The 26667-nt window shown below is 38.7% G+C and overlaps 1 protein-coding gene and 1 long non-coding RNA gene across 2 annotated transcripts; both read left to right on the forward strand.

Annotated features, from left to right (window-relative positions):
* The first annotated feature begins 298 nt into the window (after positions 1–298).
* Positions 299–17046, forward strand: LOC138801812 (pancreatic secretory granule membrane major glycoprotein GP2-like). The gene is made up of 5 exons (XM_069984909.1): positions 299–415; positions 6387–6541; positions 11894–12136; positions 14917–15076; positions 16948–17046. Exons 1-5 carry the CDS (start codon positions 299–301, stop codon positions 17044–17046), a joined length of 774 nt encoding a protein of 257 aa, XP_069841010.1.
* Positions 17047–23155: 6109 nt separating this feature from the next.
* LOC138802090 (uncharacterized) lies at positions 23156–25039 on the forward strand. Its single transcript, XR_011364686.1, has 3 exons — positions 23156–23215; positions 23448–23523; positions 24968–25039. It is a non-coding gene; the product is annotated as an uncharacterized lncRNA (long non-coding RNA).
* Positions 25040–26667: the final 1628 nt, after the last annotated feature.

Here is a 26667-nt window from a genome sequence, read left to right on the forward strand (position 1 = left end):
CCAACCTTAGGGTAAAAATGGCAGCTGACCTGATATGCAACTGATGTTGACTTGTTGATCTCAATCAAAGGTCGAATGTTGAAACTTATACTTATTCTCAGTAACTATTCTTTTTTTTTTTTTTTTATAATGCCTTTGTAACAATTCATTATCTAACATACATGTATTGTCTTTTTTTCTTTTAAACACTAAAGCTGGTGAAATTAGCCTGCTCTCCAATAACATTTGTCCGGAACTCAAGTGTGGCTCCAGAAACATCACCATCACTTTTCAAAAGAATGATCTAATCAAATTGAAAATGGATCTCACAAATATCCACCTCGATAATGTTGGTTGTAAAGGTTTTGCGGACAGTGAAAAAACTATATCCGTACAAAGTCCAACTAAAGTTGGCCAGTGTGGGACAGTTGCCAGTGTAAGTAATTGTACACAGACACTTAGTAGGAGAATACCAAATATGTAGATTGTATACCATAGATGTCATTTTCACTGTATTTTAGTTATTTAGTTTTTTCCCATGTATTTTTCATAGCAGCATTACAGCAGTATAGAAAAAGCTCAGGATTTGTTATACAGCTAGTACTGGCTATCAGTAGCCAACACCAGAGATAACTCAGATCCCTGAAATTTAACCCACTAGGTGTAACGGTTAATAATAAAAAAATGGCATACTGTACATAGTGTAGATAACCAAGCGAGAAGTGGTCTATGACACCTTAGGACATCATCTCAACCTGATGTTGGGTTGCGGTCAAGAGGAGCTCTGCCATAATTGTACTCCTATCACACCCTCCTATAGGTGTATTAGGAGATCAATAAAATGTCAGTTTACTGCAATATTTCTATTGTATTATTCTATTGTATGTTTGAGTACATAGATGGACTAAAAATCTACTGTATATAAAAATTCTATATACCCCCATATTAAAATAAATAATAATAAGTCGCTATTGGGCTATGTTCACACAATGTTTTTTCAGCTCCGTTTAAAATGACATTCGTCATTTTGAGGTGCAGCTGTTGGTTTATTATTCTAGTGTAGGTGGACTAATTGGCCTTTGGATGTGTTTTTAATTGAAAAGTCCATTGAATTTAATAGTAAAAACAGAGAAAGGCTATGTTTACACAATGTCAAAAATATTAAAAAGGCGGCCGATTTTCATGTTTAAAATAACGTTCATTTTTGCCGAGATTTAACTGACTGCAATGCAATGCATTGAAGTCAATGGGAAGACGGACGTCCAATGCACACAGCGTATTGAATAACGGATGTTTTTGCAGCGGGCGTCAAAATAATGAACATGATCATTATTTTCGGGCGTCTTTTGCAAACAGCGGACGTTTTTTATTTGTAGTTCACACACACTTTTCCTTTCGTCACCGTTCTGTCTCCAATTTTACTATTAAATTCAATGGACTTTTTAATTAAGCCACATCCAAAGTCCAATTAGTAACCCCAAACTAGAATAATGTACAAACACTACGGGGAGGTCAGGCTGCTAAATAATGTCCGTTATTTTAGTCTCAAAATGACGGACGTCATTTTAAACGGAGATGAAAAAACGTTGTGTGAACATAGCCAAAGTATGATGAAGAACAAAAAACTGTGTGAACAACAAAAACATTAATGCTAGAAAATAATTAACACGATCATTATTTTGACGTCTGCGCAGAAAACATCCATTATTTAATACATTTTGTGTATTGAACAGCCGTCATTCCATTGATGTCAATGCATTGCAATGTGGTCAATTAAATCACGGCAAATACTAGCATCTTTTTAAATAGAAATAGCATACGCCTTTTCTCTTTTTGACGTAGTGTGACCATAGCCTTGCTGTTTCAATAAATTTTTAAGCTATTAAAATATAATTTTTTTTATCCTACTCAGTAAAGAATAAAAATCGAAAAATTAAATATATGTATTGTTACTGTATCTAAACTGTATATAAACTGTAACTAAAGTTATCAGAAAAATCTGCTCCAAAATGGTACTAATAAGAACTACACCTCAACTCAACTAAAAATGATGGGCCCTCTAACACCTTCAACGTAAAAAAAAAAAAGGAAGTTCTAGGAGTTAGAATATGGTAAAGCTATGTTCACACAGTGTAAAATAAAGTTACACTAAAATATGGTATTCATTTTGAGGTTAAAATACAGCCGTATTTTCAATGTAATAATTGAAGTCAATGAGAAATTGGTTGGCAGTGCACACACATATAGAATAATAGCCATAACTTATTATGACTGTCCTAACAATGAACATGCTCATTTTTTTTTATTTTTTTTTTTACACACTGGGGGAATTTATCAAGGGCTTTGTGTCTATTTGTAGGAGAATAATTGAATTTTTTATCCATTTTTGGTCTAAGTTCTTTTTAATTTATGAAGCAGTAATGGAAGGGTGAATATTTTTTAACCCTTTAAGGACATGGCCCATTTTCGTTTTTACGTTTTCGGTTTTTCCTCCTTGTGTTTAAAAGGTCATAGCACTTGCATTTTTCCACCTAGAAACCCACATGACCCCTTATTTTTTGCTTCACTAATTGTACTTTGCAATTACAGGCTGAATTTTTGCATAAAGTACACTGCGAAACCAGAAAAAAATTCAAAGTGTGGTGAAATTGAAAAAAAAAAAACGCATTTCTTTTATTTGGGGGAAATGTGTTTTTACGCCATTCGCCCTGTGGTAAAACTGACTTGTTATGCATGTTCCTCAAGTCGTTACGATTAAAACGATATATAACATGTATAACTTATATTGTATCTGATGGCCTGTAAAAAATTCAAACCGTTGTTAACCAATATACGTGCCTTAAAATCGCTCCATTCCCATGCTTATAGCACTTTTATCCTTTGGTCTATGGGGCTGTGCGAGGTGTCATTTTTTGCGCCGTGATGAGATCTTTCTATCGGTACCTTGATTGCGCATATACGACTTTTTGATCGCTTTATATTACATTTTTTCTGGATTTGATGCGACCAAAAATGCGCAATTTTGCACTTTGGGATTTTTTTGCGCTGACGCCGTTTACCGTACGAGATCAGGAATGTGATTAATTAATAGTTCGGGCGATTACGCACGCGGCGATAGCAAACATGTTTATTTATTTATTTATTTGTTTACTTTTATTTAAAACCTGGGAAAAGGGGGGTGATTCTGACTTTTATTAGGGGAGGGGGCTTTTTACTATTAACAACACTTTTTTTTTTTTTACACATATACTAGAAGCCCCCCTGGGGGACTTCTAGTATATACACTTGGATCTCTCATTGAGATCTCTGCAGCATAGATATGCTGCAGAGATCCATGAGATCGGCACTCGTTTGCTTTCGGCTGCTGCAGTGAGGACATATGACGTACGCATACGTCCTATGTCCTTAAGAGGTTAAATACTAATTTTTTTTAAATCTGCTTGTTTTGAAAATTTACCCAAAAGTTCACATAATCAAAGATTAGGGCCAAATTTGTCAATTTATTTAACAGGTGCAGGCCCACGTATACAGTATCCATATTAGGACATAGTCAGAAGTCAGAAGTAAAGAATTACTTTTACACAAGTGCAACACTTAAATCTGAGTATTGATAACTGACTTCTGACTACTGACTACCGACTTTGATTACTGACTTTGACTTCTGACTTCTGACTTTAACTACTGACTGACTACTGATTACTGACTTTGACTACTGATTACTGACTACTGGCTTTGACTACTGAATTCTGACTACTGACTTTGACTTCTGACTTTGACTTCTGACTTTGACTACTGATAACAGACTTCTGACTACTGACTTTGACTACTGACAACTGACTTTGACTACTGACTTTGAATACTGACTTTGACTTCTGACTACTGATTTTGACTACTGACTTCTAACTTTGACTACTGATTACTGACTTTGACTTCTGATTGACTACTGATTACTGACTTTTTGGCTACTGATTACTGACTACTGACTTTGACTACTGAATTCTCACTACTGACTTTGACTACTGACTACTGACTTTGACTAATGACTGACTACTGACTTCTGACTTTGACTACTTCAATGCATTGCCATTGCAGTCAGTTAAATAATGGCAATAACTGACTTTTTTAAAAAGCAAAAAATAGGCATGCACCACTTTGTGCAACTTTTTACAAATAAGTTAGGGGCAAATCCTGGATTATGTGTGGTTTTAGGTGAGTACTCAAAACAGGCAGATAAAAAAAAGTTGCATCTAAAAATTATTCGCCAATCAAACGTTGGTTCATAATAGGACTTAGACTAAAAATGGGCGAAAAATTCAATTATTTATGGAAAAATAGTTGCAAAGCCCTTGATAAATGGCCCCCAATGTCTTTTTTAATCATTTTATGGCCTTCTTGTTGAATGGCCCTCATTTTGAGGCAAAATATGGCTGTATCATGCAAATTATGTCCGCTCTGGGTATTTCTCTTGATGACCAAAAATTATTGGAATTCATGGCATTTTGTTTTTACAATGATTTAAAAACTAAAAATATTGTGTTTTTGTGCATGCATGTGGGCATGTGTGTGTCGGCACACACGTATGCACGCACACGCATGCACACAAAAAGGTGCCCAAGAGGTTTTCTGGGCATTTTCATTTAATGATCTCTCCTGAGAAGGGGCTATTAATGTACAATCAGTTAGGTGTTACCTGTGAGACTCCTATCAATGTGAAGGAAAAAATGGATTAAGCCCCAATAGATCCCCTAAAGTAAATGGATTTTTTTAGGCTGGAAAAATACACGGCAGCTTTTTGAAAAACTGCCACTGCAATTTTTGTGCCAAAACTAGAAGTGGATTCAAATGGGCTGGAAAATTTAAAGGGAGGACTTGTACTATTCTGTTGGATCCTCTTCTGATTTTTGCACAAAAACTACAGTGGCATTTAAAAAAAAAAAAAACTGCTGTGCGTGTTTCCAGTCTTAGGCACTTCATTCAATATGCAAGCTCAGCAGTTTCTCTGAGTGTGACTGTGCATGTGGAGCAAATTAGCTTGATTCACCAGCCAGATACCCACTGGAGATAAACAGGTCATCTTTTATAAGACAAAATAATTAGAAAGTCAGGAGAACCTCTAAGTAGACATAGGCAAAGCTGGGTTCACTGCGAAATGTGCAAACATTTGGTTTCTTGACTAAGCTAATTTTTTGCACACTTTGTTTGCAAAAACAAACACAAAAACATATTTATTTCCTTTTGCTTTTGTAAAGAAAAATTAGCAAAATTAGAATGAAAATATGAAATATGCAGTGTTAGGCACATATATAGTAAAATACCTGGCAGCTTTAATGCGGGGGATCACATTTAATACACTATAGCTATTTTATTATTTATTTACTTAGTACAGCATATTTTCATTCTCATTTTGCTATTTTGGATTACAAAAGCAAAACTGAAATGAAAACATGCTGTTTTAAGTTAACATATAAATATCACTGAAAAAGCTAATTGCTGGTAAATTTAGGAATGAAATCGCTATGTACAAATCAATTAGCATGTGTAACAGGCTTACTGACTGTAATAGACAGCATTACAAACAATTGCTTGTTAGTCAAAAAAGCAATTTGAACCTTCGACTATATAATTTATCAGTATAGCTGAAGATTCTAATTGTGTTATTGAATAGCAGTTGTTTGTATTGCTGTCTATTACAGTCTATTAGCTTATTATAGCTTACAATTTATTTTTTTAAGCTTAGAAAAAGATGGCTGAGGAGTAGTGACATAACTTTGTATAAGGGTGCCTTCAAATGTACAGTATTGCAGAAGATTCCATGCTGCAAGTTCCTCAGCTAAAACCGCTGCAATGCTCTGTACTGTTGTTTTCCATGGCTTTTCATTCTATGGCTCAGCCAATCAGTGGCTGCTGAGGGACTGCACACCAATTGGCTGATCAGGAAGCCAAGGAGCTGTGAGCCTGATACGCAAGCAGGAGCTCGGCCAGGTAATGTATTAGCCCGGCAGCTGTTGGTTACGTGGGAAGGGGCTACTTTCTCGCAGTGGAATGAAAAATTCACTGCGAAAGCGTAAAGCCATAGAAATTGACAGTTTCAAGCATCGAAATGGAACTTGCAACGTGAAATCTGCTGTGATGCAGTACATGTGAAGGCACTCTTATATATCAAGGTGCAAGACCATTAGGACTGTGTTTATAACAAAGGGGCATCCTCTATGTCTAGGGCAAAAAAAGGGTTTCCACACCAACATAGAAGGGAATTCTTTACTGTAAGATTAGCAAGCCTATAAAACGCTTTACCAGAGAGCAAAAGGGAAATATTAATGAATGCTTTGTACAGCTGAGCCTATTTTATTATCAATACATGTGATGTTGTGATATGTTTCATTAATACAACAATTATTCTTTTATAGGTAAATGGGACACATGCAATATATAAAAATAATGTCTATTTGAAGCCAGATCCTTCTTCAGTAATTCATAGAGAAGATTATGTTGTCCGTGTTTCTTGTATTTATCCTTTAAATATGGAAGTTTCTCTGGGGACTGTTCTAAATCCAATTCAGAGGTTTTTCTTTACTTTTATTTATATTTAATGCTATAGTGAAATTTATCTGCCAGTGGCTAACAAGACATGTATAAGGCTATGTTCACAAAGCGTTTATTTTTAAAAATAAACGGACTGATTGAAATGAAATCGGTGTCCGTTCTTTTCTGCAGGGGTGGCATTGCATTGAATTCAATGCAATGCCACCTGCTGTATGCAGACACCATTATTTTAAATAAAGGACATGCCTCTTATTTCTTAACACTGTTTACCGAACAATGACTGGAAACAATAGCTGTTCACACAAAGTAAAGTACACAATATTCCTGCAGCCGATGCTGCCAGGAATGACCCAGCGGCTGGCCGTATTGGGCTATGTTCACACAACTTCAAAAATAGAGAAAAGGCGGTCAATTTTGCTATTTAAAATAACGTTCGTTTCTGCTGCAAATTAACTGATTGCTATAGCAATGCAGTGAAGTCAATGAAAAGACGGGTGTCCAATGCACACAATGTATTACGGACGTTTTTACAGCGGACGTCAAAATAATGATCATGATCATTATTTTTGGAAGTTTTTTGCAAACAGCGGACAATTTTTATTAGTTGTTCACACAGTTTTTCTTTTGTCACCGTTCTATTATGGACGTTATTTTAAACGGAGATGAAAAAATGTTGTATGAACATAGCCTAACATTGTCCGTTGCTATAGCCTATATATGTATAACATTTTCTTGGTATTATATTTGATGTCTTTAAACAATATTTTTAATAATGTCAGATGAACAATAAAAAAAAATTATTTAGTAAATATAAGTAGTGATAGTAGTAGTTATATGAAGAGATCAACTCCTAGCTCCATTACTATGAACCATTAGGTCAACCTCTTGAACCTATACTATCTGATAAATATCGATTTTGCATCGAAAAACCCTATAGGCTATATTCACAAAAAAAAAAAAAAAAACTTTTTAACCCTTAAAGGACCCGGCCAATTTAAATGTTTGCATTTTCGTTTTTCCCTCCTTGTGTTTAAAAGGCCATAGCACTTGCATTTTTCCACCTAGAGACCCACATGAGCCCTTTTTTTTTGCGCCACTAATTGTTCTTTTCAATGACAGGCTGAATTTTTGCATCAAGTACACTGCAAAACCAGAAAAAAATTCAAAGTCTGGTGAAATTGAAGAAAAAAAAAAACGCATTTCTTTTATTTGGGGGGGGGGGTTGTGTTTTTACGCAGTTCGCCCTGGGGTAAAACTGACTTATTATGCATGTTCCTCAAGTCGTTACAATTAAAACGATATATAACATGCATAACTTTTATTATATCTGATGGCCTGTAAAAAATTCAAACCATTGCCAACAAATATATGTCACTTAAAATCGCTCCATTCCCAGGCTTATAGCTCTTTTATCCTTTGGTCTATGGGGCTGTATGAGGTGTCATTTTTTGCGCCATGATGTTTACTTTCTATCGGTACCTTGATTGCGCATATGTGACTTTTTTATCGCTTTTTATTACGATTTTTCTGGATTTGATGCGACCAAAAATGCGCAATTTTGCACTTTGGGATTTTTTGGGCGCTGACGCCGTTTACCGTGCGAGATCAGGAATGTGATAAATTAATATTTCGGGCGATTACGCATGCGGCGATAGCAAACATGTTTATTTATTTATTTGTTTATTTTTATTTATAACATGGGAAAAGGGGGGTGATTCTGACTTTTATTAGGGGAGGGGGCTTTTTACATATAACATCACTTTTATTTGTACTTTTACACATATACTAGAAGCCCCCCTGGGGGACTTCTAGTATATGCACTCAGATCTCTCTTTGAGATCTTTGCTGTATAGTTATGAGATCGGCACAAACGAGTGCCGAGCCGGGGACGGCGCCAACTTGGAGCGGTCCCTGGCCGGCTTCAGTACCAGAGATAACGTCCCGGAGGAGCGATCTCCCCACTATACCACCACCGATCATCTGCAGCCGGTAATCGGAGGCAGCTGTCATCTTTGACAGCTGCCTCCGATTACCTGATTAGCGGGCACGGCGACCACACCGTGCCCGCTAATAGCCGCGATCCCAGGCTATATGCGCCACCTGGGATCATGGCAGTTCAGAGCGCGGGTACGTCCAGGGTCGCCTAAGGGTTAAGGCAAAAACAGATAATACACTTTTAGGAAAAACAGATAATACACTTTCCTTCATCACCTTCTGTGAGAACCTGAGTGAGTTACTCTGCCCAGGTCCATAAAGACTTAGTGGCACACCTTGTGCTGGGACACTGCAACATTACATGGCTATTAGGGATGGTCCGAACTCGCCGAGGTTCGGGTTTGGCTGAACCCGAACGCTCGGCATCGGATTCCCGCTGTCTGCCCTCTCCGTGCAGCGGGCGGATCCAGCGGGAGGACCGCCTTGAAAACTAAGATACAGACTATGGCTACTGCTGTATCCCAGTTTTCCAGATGTTCCTACCGCTGGATCCGCCCGCTGCACGGAGCGGGCAGACAGCGGTAATCATTGCGGATGGTTCGGGTTCGTACGAACTCCGTACGAACTCGGTTCCGACCATCCCTAATGGCTATGTTCACACGTTTTTTTTTCAGCTCCATTTAAAATTACGTCCATCATTTTTAGTCTAAAATAACGGACGTCATTTAGCTGTCTGGCCTCCCCTTAGTGCCATTATGGCTGTTGGTACATTATTTTAGCTTTAGCCTTGGGTGTGGCTTAATAGAAAAGTCTATTGAATTTAATAGTAAAAACGGAGAAAGAATGGTGACAAAAGAAAAACTGTATGTGAACAACTTATTAAAAAACGCCAACTGTTTGCAAAAGATGTCCTAAATTAATTGTCATGATCATTATTTTGACGTCCGCGGCGATAAGGTTCGTTATTCAATACATTGTGTGCATTGGACGTTTGTCTTTGCTTTGACTCCAATGCATTGCATTGCGGTCAAATTGCGGCAATAACGGACGTTATTTTAAATTACAAAAGCGGCTGCTTTTTCTCTTTTTTTGACGTCGTGTGAACATAGGCTTTATCAGAAAAAAAATAATAATAATAAAAACTGATGAAAATGTCCGATCTACACCTATGATACTAATAAAAACTATCGCATTTTGAAAAAAGTTGCAAAATAGCATTTTTACCCCAATTTTACCTATGAATATTATTTTGGGTGGTTTCATCATACATTTTATGCTAGATTGAAAGGTTCCATTACAAAGTACACTTGATCCTGAAAAATAAACAAGCCCTTACATGGCCTTGTAGATAGGGAAAAAAAAGCATCTTAGCTTTGCTAAAATGAAAAAATGAAAATAGGCCTGGTCATTTAACCCCTTAACGACCAAGGGCGTAAATGTATATTCTGGCGTCGCAAAGGGTGTTCGGGGGGGGTGGGGGTGGGGCGCCGCGACCCCGCTCTGAATCGTCTCGGTCCTGGGTGCTATCTGCAGCCCGGGACCGCGGCAATTAGTTTACAGCTGCATTTAAAATACTTCTTTTCCCCATCCCTGTTGGTTTGAGGAAAAAAAGATGTGTACCTTTTTATGTGTACCTTTTTTTGTGCTAGCTTGTTATTTTTTTACTCTTAAAAATTCCTTTGGAGTAACTATATTGGAAACACACACATCCATCCTGAATTGTTTTGTATAGACATTGCAGAAGGGTGTGTGCCTTAAGGCTATGTTCACACTGCGTACAAATCCGTACGCATTTCTTACGGCGCCGTACATGTGCGGCTGAAACTACGGGCGTGCGAATATTCGATGTGCGGCCGGATGCGTACGCATTGCGAACGTACCCCCGTAGTCTACTTACACTTCCCGAGCACCCTATGTAGCGATCTGACAGCGGTCTTTTACTTGGAAATCTTCGCCTAGCCCCGGACACCCCACAGAACCTTTTGGATTGGCATAGAAGAGTGGAAAAATGAAGAAATCACCACTACGTACGGATCCGTGCGATACGCTACAGGCGTAAGTTACAGCCTTTCGGCCGGAAACACTGGTCTGGTTCATTTCTTACGGCGCCGTATACGATCCCGGCGTACATTCATACGCAGTGTGCGCTGTGTGGCCGGAATCGTATACTTTGCATTGTACGCTAACTACGTAAGTTTCCGGCCGCATATTCACGGAGCGCACTACGGCCGGAAGCTTACGTAGTGTGAACCTAGCCTAAAGATGGTAAAATGAATTGGACTTTATAGTCAGGAAAGTGTCACGCTATTGATACTTTCTCCATTAAGGGACAGAATACACCGGAGACCAGGGACGATGCACACAGGGAATAAATTGTATGATACTGCCTTATCTAGATCCACAGTAATGCAAAAATTGTCATTTGTTATTAAATCTCCAACTCTTTCATTAAATGTGATGCCTCTTTTGACCCTGTCACAGTCTACACAATGGACGTTTTTTATTAGTTGTTCACATAGGTTTTCTTCTGTCACCGTTTTTCTCCATTTTACAATTAAATTCAATGGACTTTTATATTAAACCGCACCCAAAGACCAACTAGTTACCCAAACTAGAATAATGTACAAACACCAGTCATTGCACTAAGGGGAGGCATAGCTGCTAAATAACGTCCGTTATTTTAGACTCAAAATGACGGACTTCATTTCCAACAGAGCTAAAAAAAAACGTTGTGTGAACATAGCCACCATCTGGAAGATAATACCCATCTCCCTGAGGTCGGACTTGAGCTGAAAGATTGGATCAGCAAGGACGCCGCACCAGGGCGGCTCAACTGGACACTAGATCAGCACAGAGCGGCGGGCCAGTGCAACTACTCACATCGCATTTCCGCATGCCGATTTTTACATCTGCTGCTCCAGTAGTATATTATATAGTGCATTATCATAGCGGACACGATTGAAATTCAGCTAGGAATATTTGTTAGTGATTGAACACATTTCTACATTGTAGAATAGCTACTAACTGTAGAACTGAAAAGCAAACATCAGAAATTTGAAAATTACATTTTATTGAGGCTAGTCTAGATACTGTAAAAACTAGAATAGTTCAGGGCACAAAAAGAATTAAATAATAAAACCCTAAATTGAATAATGTAATTTGCTCATCAGACATTGGGGAAGATTTATCAAAGGGTGTAAAATTTAGACTGGTGCAAACTGGCCACAGCAACCAATCACAGCTCCTCTTTTCTTTCACCAGAGCTGGAAGCTGAGCTGTGATTGGTTGCTGTGGGCAGTTTGCATCAGTCTAAATTTTACACCCTTTGATAAATCTCCCCCTTTGTCTTTAAAAATGTTGTTCTGTATTTGTACTCTTCTATTGACGCATTAAGAAAAATGTTTAATTTTTAAATGATTTCCTCCAATTCTTCTAGCACAATAAATATCGACATTTCAGGAGAAGGGCGTTTTGAAGTCACAATGGCACTTTTCAAAGATTCTGCTTATTCCATTCCCCGTCAGAGCCAAGATTTACTTACAACTAAGGACAAGCTATATGTTGGCGTTTTTATCGCTGAAGGAGATACATCTCAGTTTGACTTAGTGATGAAAAACTGTTTTGCTACTCCTACACAGAATTTTCATTCATCTCAGAAATATTACATAATCTACAATAGGTAAGTGAGAGACTAAATGTATATTATGTCTAAAGTCTTTGTGTTAAGTCTTTTTTCACAAAAAGTTTTTTTTTTTTTGGCTATCACGAAAAATTAACTTTTCTTTATAATCATAATTTCAGGATTTATTTAAAAATCTATTCCAGCGCTAGGCTAAAAATTATTATTGTCCCAGTCCTTTACAAAATATTAAACTAGCTCAAGTCCCATCTAGCTCAACTTCGTCTTTGTCCAGTCACCCAATACTATCTCTTCTTCCTGGCTGTAGTGGTGTTCCATCTCCACCAACAGTTGACTGAACCATTAGGTCCTGCTCCCAAATTCGAAAGCAGAAGAAAAAAAGAAGATTGGCAGACAGGAGGGAGCTGAATGGCAGCTGCAGGGTGCTCCCTAGCTTTCACTATGTAAATATATTTTTTTATTTTGTAAAGGACGCTGCACAATATTCATTTTTGGGCTAGGGAATTATTATCCCTCCTAGGTCATACAGGCCGTTTCTTTTGCAGTTTGGTAAATGTAAAGGTTGTATTGCTCTATTCTGTATTCTATAATGTGTATATTGGCTGGCTAAACCAAGTGTAAATGTTTTTGTAAAAAAAAAAATTCTTTGCAGCAAATTCTGGTAAAGCATACCTCTATGTATTTCTCATGTACGCGCAGCCCTTTTTGAATAAGACTAGAGATGAGCAAACCTCGAGCATGCTCGAGTTCATCCGAACCTGAGCGTTCGGCATTTGATTAGCGGTGGTTGGATAAAGCTCTAAGGTTGTCTGGAAAACATGGATAAAGCTAATGACTATATCCATGTTTTCCAGATAGCCTTAGGGCTTTATCCAACTTCAGCAGCCACCGCTAATCAATTGCCATACGATCGGGTTCGGATGAACTCGAGCATGCTCGAGGTTCTCTCATCTCTAGATAAGACTTCTTAATCTTAATGTTCTTAGACAGGAAAGCTATATGGCAGTTTCATCCTTTTAGGGTCAATTTACACAGAAAGATTATCTGACAGATTATCTGCCATCAATTTGAAGCCAAAGCCAGGAATGGATTTGAAAAGAAAGAAATCTCAGGCTTTTCTTTATGACCTGACCTCTGTTTATAACCTTTTTCTGGCTTTGGCTTCAAGTCTTTGGCAGATAATCTGTCAGATAATCTTTCTGTGTAAGTGGACCCTTTACGATTGTAAATGAGCGCTTTTGAGAATGACCTGAAATCATTAACCATAATATGCGGAAGAATATTCGTTAGTTACGCAATTACGCTCGTTCATATACTCTAGTAGAGATGTCAGTAAGGATAATTCCAGAACCCAGTCATCCAATTCCAATTTCTTTATTGTAGCATGGGAAAAAAATAATAATAAAATCCTGACAATCACTGACGCGTTTCGGTCTATTCAGACCTTAGTCATAGCTAACGACTAAGGTCTGAATAGACCGAAACGCGTCAGAAATTGTCAGAATTTTATAGTTTTTTTTTGCCATGCTACAATAAAAAAATTGGAATTGGATGACTGGGTCCTGAAATTATCCTTACTGTCTGCTTGTTGGTGATTGCTCGCGCCTCCGTGCACCAGTAGGAGGGAATACATGTGCATAGATACTTAGATACATAGCTGATCATCCTTCTTTTCGTCTAGTAGAGATCTGTCACAAATTAAAATTTCCCCCTCTTTTCTATCATAAGAGGTCTACCATTTTTTGGCTTTTGAAAAGTGAAAACTCCCAGGATGACTTGTATGTGGATTGATAATTTAAACATCCTGGCCAAAATCTGTAATAGGAAACTCCAACTAACATTTAGGCTTGAAAGGGTATTTCAGTGTAATATTTCATAATAATAATAATAATAATAATAATAATAATAATAATAATAACAACAACAACAACAACAGTTTGTTTTGTTGCTGGGCATAATGTGTAGAAATAAAAATCAAGTGACATTAAGCTTCCTTGGTCCACCACAGCTATCGTTCCAGAGACTTTTGGTTCCTCAATGCAATTTTTTTCTCCCTGCTTCTGAGAGGTCGGTACAAGATCTGGTCACTTATTGATTCAGATATGGTTTCACTGTGGTCATTGATTGGCTGAGCAGGCAGGTCCTGCAAGGAGAAGAGATGAGTAGAGGGAAGTTTCTGGAATGGAAGCTATTGTGGGTTGAGGTAGGTGAATGTCTCTTGTAGGTAAGCATCTCTTGTTTTAAATTTTTACATCATCCCCTATCCCAAGCAGCATATCCAAAATTGTATCACTCCAAAATATCCCTTTAAGTGCCTCAGTGTGAATGCAGTATGCACTTCTATACTTACACCCTGTCTGTCTGGACATGTAGTTTTGTAAGTGGAGAGACACAAATTGGGAACCAGTGGGCTATAGGGTTATTCGTTTTTTCCTAATTAAATTACATCAAATTCAATAGTAAACTGTATCAATTCATGTAATTTAATTGTACTGTGAAATAAATGCAAATGACTTTTTTGAGCCAAAAATAAAAAAAATGGCATTTTAAAAAAAGGTCTGGTTTTGTAAAACAAATTTGACAAATGAGCCATTTTCTGAGGCTTATGAATAGTGTGTGAGTAGCTTGAGGTTATCAGTACGGAAGTGACTTGCTTTTCCTCTTATTGTATATTTGCATATCCATATGTTTTTGGAGTACTTTGTTTGGCCTTTTACTCATTGTATATTTTTGGACATTTCATGCACATAACACTATAACATTTTACATATCAACACAAAAATCATAGAGAATTAGCTTTTTTGTGTGTTTTTTTATAGTTGTAAAAATAACAATGACAAAACTATACAAATTGGAGCCAATGGTGTTGCCAGCTTTGGTCAGTTCTCCGTTCAAGCTTTTAAGTTCATTGGAGGTTATGGTCAAATCTTTCTGCATTGTCAAGTTCACCTTTGTAAGAAGGGCCCAAGCTGTATACCTGTAAGTTAAGTTTATTGTCATCAGACTGTTACTGGATTATCAATGTAACTGAATAGCTTCTGTCTGACGAATGTCATAAAATGTGCTACTACTTGACTATGTTCACTTGACGTTTTTTCTGTCTTTTTTTTTTTCTCCCTCAAAATTACATCCATCGTTTTGAGTACCAAATGATATCCGTCATCTCGCTAGGCAGCTGTCAATTCCATTGACTTCAATTAGAACACACAATGTCACACAATGTGAACATATCCCCACAACGGGAGAAAAATTAAGGAAGGTTATTTTTAGATGGATGTCATTTTGGCGGCAAAAGAGGGACATCTTTTGATAATCTTGGCTGCAAATAATGATCATGAACATTATTTGTGCCCATCATTATCAAAAACCTGCCGTCTTTTGGTGCTTAAAGGGAACCTGTCACTCCTGACCCCCCGGTGCAGCCCCGGATACCCTTTCCTGTAAGTCTCGCTCATGTACCCGGTCTTGGGACGGATATCTCGGTGCCCGAAGTGAAGCACACTGTATGCTTATCAGCAGAGATGAGTCTGATGCCTATAGAGAATGAATGGAGCCGTCATTCTCTATGGGCATCGAACGCATCACTGCAGCGTGCATGCACCACTTCTGACAGGGATATTTTCGTCCCATGACCGGGTCCAGGAGCGGGACTTGCAGGAAAGGGTAAGTATCTGGGGCTGCACTGGGGGGGTTGGGCGAGCTGTGCGCCCACGTCCCGGGTGACAGGTTCCTTTTAAATTACAGTTGCTGTCTTTTTTCTGTTGTTGAAACATAACCAAAGCAGACAGGCTGGGATTACATTTTATGATTTTCCCTGCTCAGACTTTGACTAGGTTGACATTATGTAAAAACAACGGCTATCTTTCATAACAATGGCCGTTAATGCGCAAATAACGTCCATTATTTTTTATTATATGACGCCCATTGTTATGAAAGAAGCCCATCATTTTTGCATAGTGTAAACCTAGCCATAACAACACTCCTAATGCATTTAGCACCCTATTTTTAGTGCCAGAAAACAATTGCGAAGGTCTTACAACTGAAATAAAGGGATCAAATAATGAGGCTATGTTCACACACAGTAAAATAAAAGAAAGATACGTCCGTAATTTTGAGTGAAAATGTGTTAACAGGTGTAAAAAAAAAACTGTTGAAATAAGTTGTAAAAAATGTAACTATCTTCGCACAACTTGAAAGTCTTTCTGGACGGCTATCAGTTTGGCGCCAAAAGACAGTCATCTATAGGTAATGACGGCTGCACATAATGATCTTGAACATTAAAAGATAGCTGTCATTTTCCCATTGTGGGAACATAGCCTCAGCATGTGCATTTTTTTAGTAAATTTAGTGTATACTATGGACGACATTTATCAAGCTAAAATTGTGTAATTTTCCGCAGAAAATGGCCAGATGTGAATAAATTAATTCGCAAATGGCCGTTTTGCGGGGAAGGGGTGTGGAGGGGGCTGAACGGGGGCGCTGACTCAGGGTCCGCTTCATTCATCATTTTTCTCAGAGAAAAATTATCAGGAAACCTATTCCAGCTCTGAGCACTGGTGGGCACGGGATTTATGTAGAGGCATCTCCGTACTGTCGGAGCTGCGGGGAAATTTTTAAGTCTGGCGCAGAAAATGCCACACTTAATGAATGTTCCCCTATGTGAATACACTCCGGCCGGGATTCCCTCTGACTGCAGTGCAACGTAACTTTTGTACTAATCATGGCTGTTGCAAATCGACAACAATGGCCGTGATTAATACAAAAATTATGTTGTGTGAACATAGCCCAACTCTGTATATCAGGGTCGATGTAGGCTTTTGTCCTCATTACACCTTTTTTTTCTTGTATAGAACTGTAATCCAGAAAATGGTCAACCTACCGAGGATCCAGATTCACCATACATAAGCCTTGGATCAGTCGCAGTGAAAGGTAAATACATGCAGGAATAATAGTCGCTGTAAAGGCATGCTTCTCTATGCAATCTACACAAGAGGGACTTACATTCTTGGTCCTATGGTAAAAAGCCTGTGTTCACCTTTCTTTACTGTACTGCATGTTTGGCATATAAACATAGAAATCTAATGGCACATACACATTATGCCCCATAAACCTGGAGAAGGCCAATGTGTGTCATTTCAGCTCATCTAAAGTGAAACGCTTCGATTGGTCAGTGCTCCGCTCATAAAACCGCTGGCTTTTCATTGCTGTTCCGCTCCCTGCTACTAAAGACAATGTGATAACATAACCGTAGTTTCTAATTTTAAAATACGGCCATTTTTTCAACTACTTTTAAACTATGTAAAATGAAAGCAAAACATGACAGTAAAATAGGTATAAAAAGCAACCGAATTTTTAATCCAATAATGTGCTATATTAACGTCTCTGTGACCATAGCTCCTCTTAAATCGTGTATATATGTAATTTATTTATTTCATTTTAGACCCTGAACAGATGTGTCCTGATCTTAAGTGCGGTGCATCCTATATAAACGTCACATTTAACCAAAACGACCTTATAGACGCCAACATAAATATTCCACAGATGCACCTAAATCATCTGAGCTGCCAGGATGTCTATGAAGATGGAAAAGATCTGACAATAGGTTGGCCTCTTGGAGAAGGGAAATGTGGAACCACACTGAGTGTAAATATTATAAAACATAATCTCTGTCCCTCTCTCTCTATTGATCTGACTATTGATCTATAGTTGACTATGAAGAGAGAAAGCACATAGCGGATGGCTTAGCAAGATGTTTGGAACTGCAGGTTGTTTGTAGTCTTTAACGATGGAGACACAGAAATCTGAATAGAAGCTTTATACAAATGTAGAGCTCTCTCCTTACTCCCAACTATAGTGCAATAGGACAGCTGGGGTAAAGAATGATACATACAGTTGTTTGCATAACTGTTTATGGGCTAAAATGTATACCCATAAAGAGAGGATAACAAGTCCATTACACTGAGACTCTAAAACCATATCATATTATATTATGCTGGGATGGTCCGAACCTGCCGAGGTTCGGGTTCGTACAAACCCGGACTCTCGGCAATGATTCCCACTGTGTTAAACCTCCGTGGAGAGGGTGTATACAGTGGGAGGACCGCCTGGAAAAGAGGGGGAAAGCCACAGCCATAGGCTGTATCCCAGTTTTCCAGGCGGTTCTCCCGCTTTATCCACCCTCTCCACGGAGGTTTAAGACAGCGGGAATCATTGCCGAAAGTCCGGGTTCCTCGGCAGGTTCGGACCATCCCTGCTGCTTACTCATCGCTCAACTATAGTCAATTATACTATAAATCTAATTACCAATAATTCCATTGTTAACCTTTTGCAGAATCATCATATCTTCAAAAGCACGAGTTTAGCAAAATGTGAATTCATTGCACTTATACACCAATAATAAAATAAGAATCCATTATATAAGCCAAGTAAAAATTAGCCACATCAATACAAAAAGTGTAATTAATAAATATAAAGCAAATGAATTCTGGACTGTGGGGTAGTAAGGCTCTGTTCACATGGTATGGGAATTGTAGTTTTATAACAGCTGGAGGGCCTGAGTTTGACACCTGTGGTCTAAGCTTAGACTAGACAGTTGGAGGCATGACGTTCACATGACGTTTTTTTCTGTCCGTTTCCCCCCCCCCCCCTATAATTATGGTTGTTGGTACATTTTTCTACTTCAGGCCCATTTGGATGTGATGCTTTTCTGAAGGTCCATTGAATTTAGTAGTAAAACAACAACAACAACAAAAAAAAACGTCAGCTGTTTGCAAAAAATGTCATGAACACTTACAGTATGTGACATCTGCACAAACCCCGTCCGTTACTTAATACACAATGTGCATTGGGTGGCCGTCATTCCATTCAGTTCAATGCATTCCATTGAGTTCAATTATAATTCAGAAATAACGGATTTTATTTTAAAAAGAAAAAGCGGACACCTTTTCTCTCTCTTTCTTTTTTTTTACTTAGTGTGAAGATAGCCTAAAAATGCACTAGATTTATTGCGTAGCCTGAACCAATGAGATAAATTTGGAGATAAATTAGACTGCCTAGTCAAACTTTGCGCTAACAGAATGTCTTAGTAAATCCCCTCCAGTGTTTCCTGTCGTCCTACAACAGTAAATATTTATGTTCTTGTTTCTTTCAGACAAATATAACCCATGCCATCTATAAAAATTCTATTTCTTTGCCTCCAAACCCATCTCAAATCATTTACAGACAAGAATATTATGTAAATGTTTCCTGCATTTACCCTTTGGACATGATTGTTTCAATTGAGAATGCCTTGAATCCAATTATAAGGTTTGCATGTTGATATTATTATTATTATTATTATTATTATTATTATTATTATTATTATTAACCAGAACATCCAATCCTATACATATACTAGGATCAGGCTCATAATTAGCCAATAATTATGGATGTGGGGTGGATGGGTTTTAAAAACTATTTCTAGACCATATATTCCCTTTAAATGGGATTTACACAAAAAATTTACACCAAAAATAAGTAACATACTGTATCTAAGTACTGTCTGGGTGTTGATGTCATCCTGTTCTGGACTGCAAGGCTTACTGATGATATTTTGATCTAAGATGAAGATACCCTTTAATAAAATCTTACCCTTCATTTAAAGCCTTATGAGCCTCTTACATGGAGCTATTATTGGCTAAACGAATGTACCCAATGATGTTTTTTTCCCAGATAAAAGACCTGTGTACAATGGCCGGTGATTAGCCAATGAATGCGTCTGAAAAGTCAGTGTTTGTTACCACACATTTCCTTGTGTAAACAGTGGATGTAAATAGTCATTTGATTGATTGAGCCCCAAGAAGACTTAGCATGCAAGTGCCAATCACAGAGATCGAGACTTGTTACCATAGTGCCACTATCTTCAACTTAAGTGATCATAGTGCTACATAGATTAAATTTATTTTGTGAATTAATGTGAATCCTGAGGCTAGGACCCCCCCCCCCCCCCCCACACACACACACACACTATTCACAATGTGATGGCCCATTGTAAGAATAGGCCCTCAATGTAAATCCTTGAGAACCCTCTAAGGTAAAGGGGGGCATCTATACTAGAAGTCAGTTAGGAACTGTTCCACCTTGAATCTACAATACACATGCACACTTGGCTGAGTTTTTAGAGAGCAGAAGTCCAAAAGCTTCTTCCAAACTCCTCTCAAAAATGCATCATTCTATACTGATCTATATGTGTAAAGGCACCTGATTGAGTTTTTCAAGATTAGAAAAAAAAAATTCTGCTTTCTTCCAGAGCAGCACCATCTATGTCCTCAGGTTGTGTGTGATATTGCAGCTCAGTTCCATTGAAGTTAATAAAGCAGAGTTGAAAACTATACACAACCTAAAAGCCAGGGTGGTGCTATTTTAATAAGACACAGTTGTTGTTTTTTTTTGTTTGTTTTTTAGGGTTAATGCGTAATGGATCCGAAGCAGATTTCATTGCAAACTCGCAGTGTAAAACCCTTCCCTGTCATCTCGCTACGAGTATATAAATCTTAGCCCAGTGCAAACTGTACTCTACCAGTGTACATTACTCAGTGCTCCGGCTTGCTTCAGGGGGCTCCCAGTGCTCAGTCAATCAGTGCGCTGCCCCGCCGCAGAGCACTGATTGGCTGAGCAGGACATCCAGATGCCAGGAGCCCACGAAGCAAGCCGGAGCACGGACCCAGTAATATATGCACCGGGCTGTGGGGGTTAAGGGGTCAGACTTTTACCTACTCACAGCGGGATGAAATCTCATTGAAAGTGACAGGGAAGGATCTGCAGTGGATCCGTTTTGTGTGAACCCACCTTTAGGGCCCTATTACACCAACAGATTATCTGACAGATATTTGTAAGCCAAAGCCAGTAGTGGATTTGAAAAGAGGAAAAATCTCAGTCTTTCCTTTGTTACCTGCTCTCTGTTTATAGTCCATTCCTGGCTTTGGCTCAAAAAAATCTGTCAGATAATCTGTTGGTGTAATGGCCCTTAATCCTGGATCCAACCTTTAATATCAGGTGTAGAATCTCGATGGATGTAGGGATGTAATATGTAATACAAAGGGGTAGATTTATCAAAAGGGTGTAAAATTTAGACTGGTGCAAACTACCCACTGCAACCAATCACTGCTCAGCTTTAGGCAGTGCTGAAAGGAAAGCTGAGCTGTGATTGGTTGCTGTAGCCAGTTTGCACCAGTCTAAATTTTACACCCTTTGATAAATCTCCCCCAAAGAGTGTCAAACTTTCTAAAATACCAGATTAGACTTTATTATGACCAGATGTTACTGTGAAGAGGAGTTTTAACTCCCACACCATCCCCCACATGTGTCCATTTCTGTGAATCTTTTTGTATCCCATTAACAACATACATCTTTTCCCATAGTTCAGAGCTGTTTCACAATGGCCTTCCACTTTGAATAGACATTTACTAGTAACATCACAACACAAGGCTGCACTAGATTATTATTTGGATATTTAATGGATGTATTTAATGTTTTCTTCCATATTTTGGATTTGGTTTTCTACAGAAAAATATTTATTATTCTCCAAGGCATTGGGAACTTTGAAGTAACAATGGCTGCTTTCAAAGACAAAGCTTACAGAGAACCTTACCAAGATGGGGAGCTTCAATTATCTACCAAAAACCGGTTATTTGTTGGTGTTTTTATTTCCCAAGGGGATACAGCTCAATTTCACCTGGTCATGCAATATTGCTATGCAACGCCTACAGATAACCCTGAACATCCAGTAAAGTATGGAATCATTGTTAACAGGTAAGGTATTCTAAAAAACTATGCACCATTATAGTGGCCTTAGACAACCCCTGATTGACAGTTATCCAAGTGATATGCTCAAACCCTTCACTTTATAAACTAAGGGGGACATTCATTAAGTCTGGCGTTTTTTTACGCCGGACTTATAAATGTCCCTGCATCTCTGGCGGACTGCCTCTACATAAATCCCGTTCGCGTCGGTGCGAACAGCCGAAAACCTACGCCACCTGAAAGGTGGAGTAGGTTTTCGGCGTATCTTTGAGTTGAAAAAATGATAAATCGCACGGACTCTGAGTCCGCGCCCCCCATTCCGCCCCCTCCACACACCCTCCCCGCCCTCCTTCCCGACGTACTCGGTGTGAAGTGCGGATATGCGAATATTTTATTCGCAAATCGGCCATTTGCGAATAAAATCATTCGCATATCGGCACTTTACGCCGAAAATCATCAGTACGCCGGATTATGCATGTCCCCCTAAGTGCCTATCACGCAACATTATAGCAGCCCTTCTGTGACCCGGCCATGTCACAGAACGGCCGCTGTCTGTAAAGTTCATCCTGGCCGTTATTGCAGTACCGGCCAGATGAACTTATTTTCTTTTGAATTGTAATGCGGGCACATTAGAGTGTGCCCGCATTTCAAATGACCGTAGCCGACAATGTAAAGTGCGTCCGGAGCACTTTACATTTTCTGCTCTCTTAGTCTTGTGCAGCCACTATTCAATGAATAGCGGCCGCACAAAACTGACATGTCAGTTTTTTGTGTGGCCGCTTGGAATCCTGGCTGGAGTGTATACAGTGTGTCTGGGATTCCATAGACTTCAATACGATCAGCCAATTCATTAAATAACGGCCGTGGTTGCAAAACTGCAACCATGGCTGTTGTTTAATGAATTTTCACATTGTGTGAACTTAGCCATAAAGTACAAACATATTGTTCAGACATAAAAAGCTTTGTAAGGCTATCACATGGAATAAAATGCATCGCTTTGAATAATTTTCACCAATTGGGAGTACTGCAGTGATTCATGCCCTGATATAGAACAAGGAGGCCCGGAGTCAAGTTTTTACCTGCTGGAACCCTGCTACATTTAGGAAGCATTGCTGGTCTATTGTATTTGTTTTATATAGCTAGATGTCTATATTATGTACCTTTTCTATTTTGTGCAGCTGCCCTAATGAAGCAGATGGAACCGTAGAAGTTTACGCTAATGGAATTGCAAGCCAAGGACAGTTCTCTTTCCAAATGTTTAAGTTCATTAACTACAATCAAGTTTATCTTCATTGCAACGTTCATCTTTGCAGTTGGCTTTCTGGTCAATGTATTCCGGTAAGTGAAAGTTTATACTTTGCCTATTTCATATAAAATAATGATAAAGGATTTACCATATTAAATTGCCTTATAGATTAATTATTTGTATTTTTATTAATTCTTTTTGTATTTATAGGAAATATACTGTGAGTTTCACAATAATCTATCTATCTATCTATCTATCTATCTATCTATCTATCTATCTATCATAACTGGCAATAATATAATATTAAATCATTTTGTGTTCTAGACTTGTTCTAAAGCGAAATCTCGCAGTGCTCCCCTCCAGACACACTCTATAACCTTTGGGCCCCTTTCCATTACAGGTAACATTTTAAATGCTCACCTACTAAATCTTAACAGACACATAGATGTTGTCAGGATTCTGTCATTTTTCTTCATATCATCTATAGAAGCTTGATCAAATTTAGAGGAAATCAAAGTAAGAAAAGTGTCTATGTATTATAATATCAGAAGAGCAGCAACAATTACAACTTTCAAACAGCAAAGAGCTCAGAGCTCCTGACATCATAATGAATCATGATGCTAGGAGCTCCCAGGTTCACTCCATAGGACTCCGCCCGTGGACAGACGGGTTTTTGCGGACATGTACATTAGCCCTAACTGTACTTTGAAATGACTTCTCTAGATAGCCTGTGGGATGTATAATTTATTTGTAACTTAATTTACCAAATATAATTCCTTAAAAAAAGCCCTAAAGCCTCCATCACTAGGTGTTTCATTACAATGCAATTTGTTGTCCATAGCCTGTTAGGGAATCTAATCTTTAATACATAGTACAGTGCCTCCTTATGTTCAAAGTGTTTAGCAATGTGCATGTCCACCAAATGTAATGTGTACTGGAGGAAACACATACTTAGCCACTGTCCCCGTAATAAGAAATCTTCAAAGTGTCTCTCTGCTTCCCGCACAACATTCAGGCCATAGGCAATAATGGTCCACCAGGGCTGGCTCCAGGTTTTTTCGGGCTCTCGGGTGACAGAGTCCTCATTCATCTACTATGCATGCATCATCCACACGCTATGCACAATCACTTGAGACACCACTAACATACACAAACACACAACATTGACACAGACACTGACTGACTGACTTTGACACTGACTAACACTTACTGATTGACTGACACAGACACTGACTGACTGACAAAGACCCAGTCAGACACTGACACACAGCATACACAGCTTAGTCTTCTCCCTCTTCTTCTCTATCAGGCTGCTCTCCACACTGTAAGATTGAGGACCTTTGGATCCTGCGCAGGTCCTGCTCCATCTCTTGTGTCTTCTGATATTCAGCTCGCTCAACCTCCACTACAGTGAGCGGGCTGAACATTAGAACACTGGGCCCCTCTCCCACTTTGGGCCCCTAGAGGTGCTGTGGGCCCCAACATTTGCACTGGGAAGCCCTGTGGTCTACCCTGCTTTTAATATTAGGACCAGAACATCTGCCTCAGCATAGCAGGATCACTGATGAGACTCAATGGAAAATAAATAATTACTGTATATTGTTAGCTGTGAGAGGTGGGAGGGGATTCTACCCTCAGTAGCACTGAAAGAGGAAGCAGAGTGTTAGAAAAGGGGGAGATTTGTCAATGCTATTATTTTAAAGGGAAAAGTAAATCTATTTTCTTCTTTTGATCTATGTTCAGGATTGATATGATGTATTTAAAGGGGTTATCCAGGTAAAAGGAAAAAGCTCATTGTAGCAGGGGCTCTTATTAAATACTATAAATATTTTATTTTATTTTAGAACCTGAGCAGCTGTGTCCTGATCTTCAGTGCGGTGCTTCCTATATCAACATCACACTTAACAAAAAAGACCTTATAGATTCTAAACTAGATATCTCAGGGATACGCCTCAATTATCTCAACTGTCATGATATCTATGACGATGGAAATGCTCTGAGAATAGGATGGCCTCTTGGAGTTGGAATATGTGGAACCACACTGACTGTAGGTATTACTTTTCTATCTATCTATCTATCTATCTATCTATCTATCTATCTATCCATCTATCTATTTTTACACTGTGTCATACTGTATATAAATAGACTCAACAGACATCACATTAAGGTTTTACCTGCAATATACAAAGCCAAGAAAGGATCAGAAATGCAGGACACATGTAAAGGACAGTCTGAAACATCTGTTTTCACATCCGTTCACTGCTCAAAATCATCAGGATTCCGCAGGGGAACTCTCCACCGTGGAATCCCATCTGCCTCAGTGGCAAACAGTCTCTCTATGTGAGGGCTTACACGCCTCTGCTCTCCACGGCTCTCCGCTCAAAGAATTGACTTGTCAATTCTTTGAGCAGAGAGTGGTGGCGCATGAACCCTCCCATAGAGAGACTGTTTCACACTCAGACAGCTCTCTCAGAGCTGTCTGCTGCAGAATTCTGTCAATTTTACTCAGTGTGAACTTACCCTTAAAGGGGTTGTCCAGCAAAAATCTTTTTCTTTCAAATCAACTGGTATCAGAAAGTTATATAGATTTGTAATTTACTTCTATTAAAAAATCTCCAGTCTTCCCATACTTATCATCTACTATATGTCATGCAGGAAATGCTGTTTTATTTTTTAGTCTGACACAGTGCTCTCTGCTGACATCTCTGGTCGAGACAGGAACTGTCCAGAGTAGTAGAGGTTTTCTATGAGGATTCCCATAGAAAGCCTCTCCTACTCTGGACAGTTCCTGTCTCGGCTAGAGATGTCAGCAGAGAGCACTGTGTCAGACTGAAAATAAAACAAAATTGCCTGCATGACATTTAGTAGATGATAAGTATGGGAAGACATGAGATTTTTTAAATAGAAGTAAATTACAAATCTATATAACTTTCTGCCACCAGTTGATTTGAAAGAAAAAGATTTTCGCTGGACAACCCCTTTAAGGTGGGCATACACCTTCAGCCAACAGTTATCTCCCATATTCTCCCTATACACAGAAATGTTTGGCATGGTTGAATATCCCTCTTTTCTTTATGGAGAGAGGAGGGTTAGCTCTCCGAGAGCAAAGGGGTTGGGCCGTGATTTTGCATCACATCTGATCCCTATCTCCACCGACATTATTTATTGGTGAAGCCTCGGGTGAGTCCAACACACTTTATACCGTGAGCGACAGGTTCAGGGTACATAAGTGTAAAGTGTATGAGGACTTCTAGAGGTAGCAGCCAGCACACTGGACAATATTATGAATATGCCATTGTCTTCCCCTTGAATGCAACATCAACCTAAATTGTTCAACTTATGGCTAGATGAGTGCACCTAAAATAAACTGGAACAGGTGGAAATAAATAAAACTAGGGGTCCCAAAAATTTATGCAATTTGTATACAAAAAACTGGCTTACTTAACTATGTTTAAGTATTTTAGACATTTTTAACACTGGAAAGCAGACATGGTCTCTCTGAAAAATACGCAACATAAAGGAAAAGTCCAACGTTTTCTAAAAC

Source organism: Dendropsophus ebraccatus, chromosome 9 (genome assembly GCF_027789765.1).
Source record: "Dendropsophus ebraccatus isolate aDenEbr1 chromosome 9, aDenEbr1.pat, whole genome shotgun sequence".
In the NCBI taxonomy this organism is placed as follows: Eukaryota; Metazoa; Chordata; class Amphibia; order Anura; family Hylidae; genus Dendropsophus; species Dendropsophus ebraccatus.

Bases quoted from the DNA above. Each gene is read 5' to 3' on its own strand.
- LOC138801812 (XM_069984909.1), top strand. From the start codon at position 299: ATGGATCTCACAAATATCCACCTCGATAATGTTGGTTGTAAAGGTTTT. The intron at 6,542-11,893 runs GTTTTTCTTTAC...CAATTCTTCTAG, and splicing joins GTTCTAAATCCAATTCAGAG to CACAATAAATATCGACATTT. The intron at 15,077-16,947 runs GTAAGTTAAGTT...TTTCTTGTATAG, and splicing joins AGGGCCCAAGCTGTATACCT to AACTGTAATCCAGAAAATGG.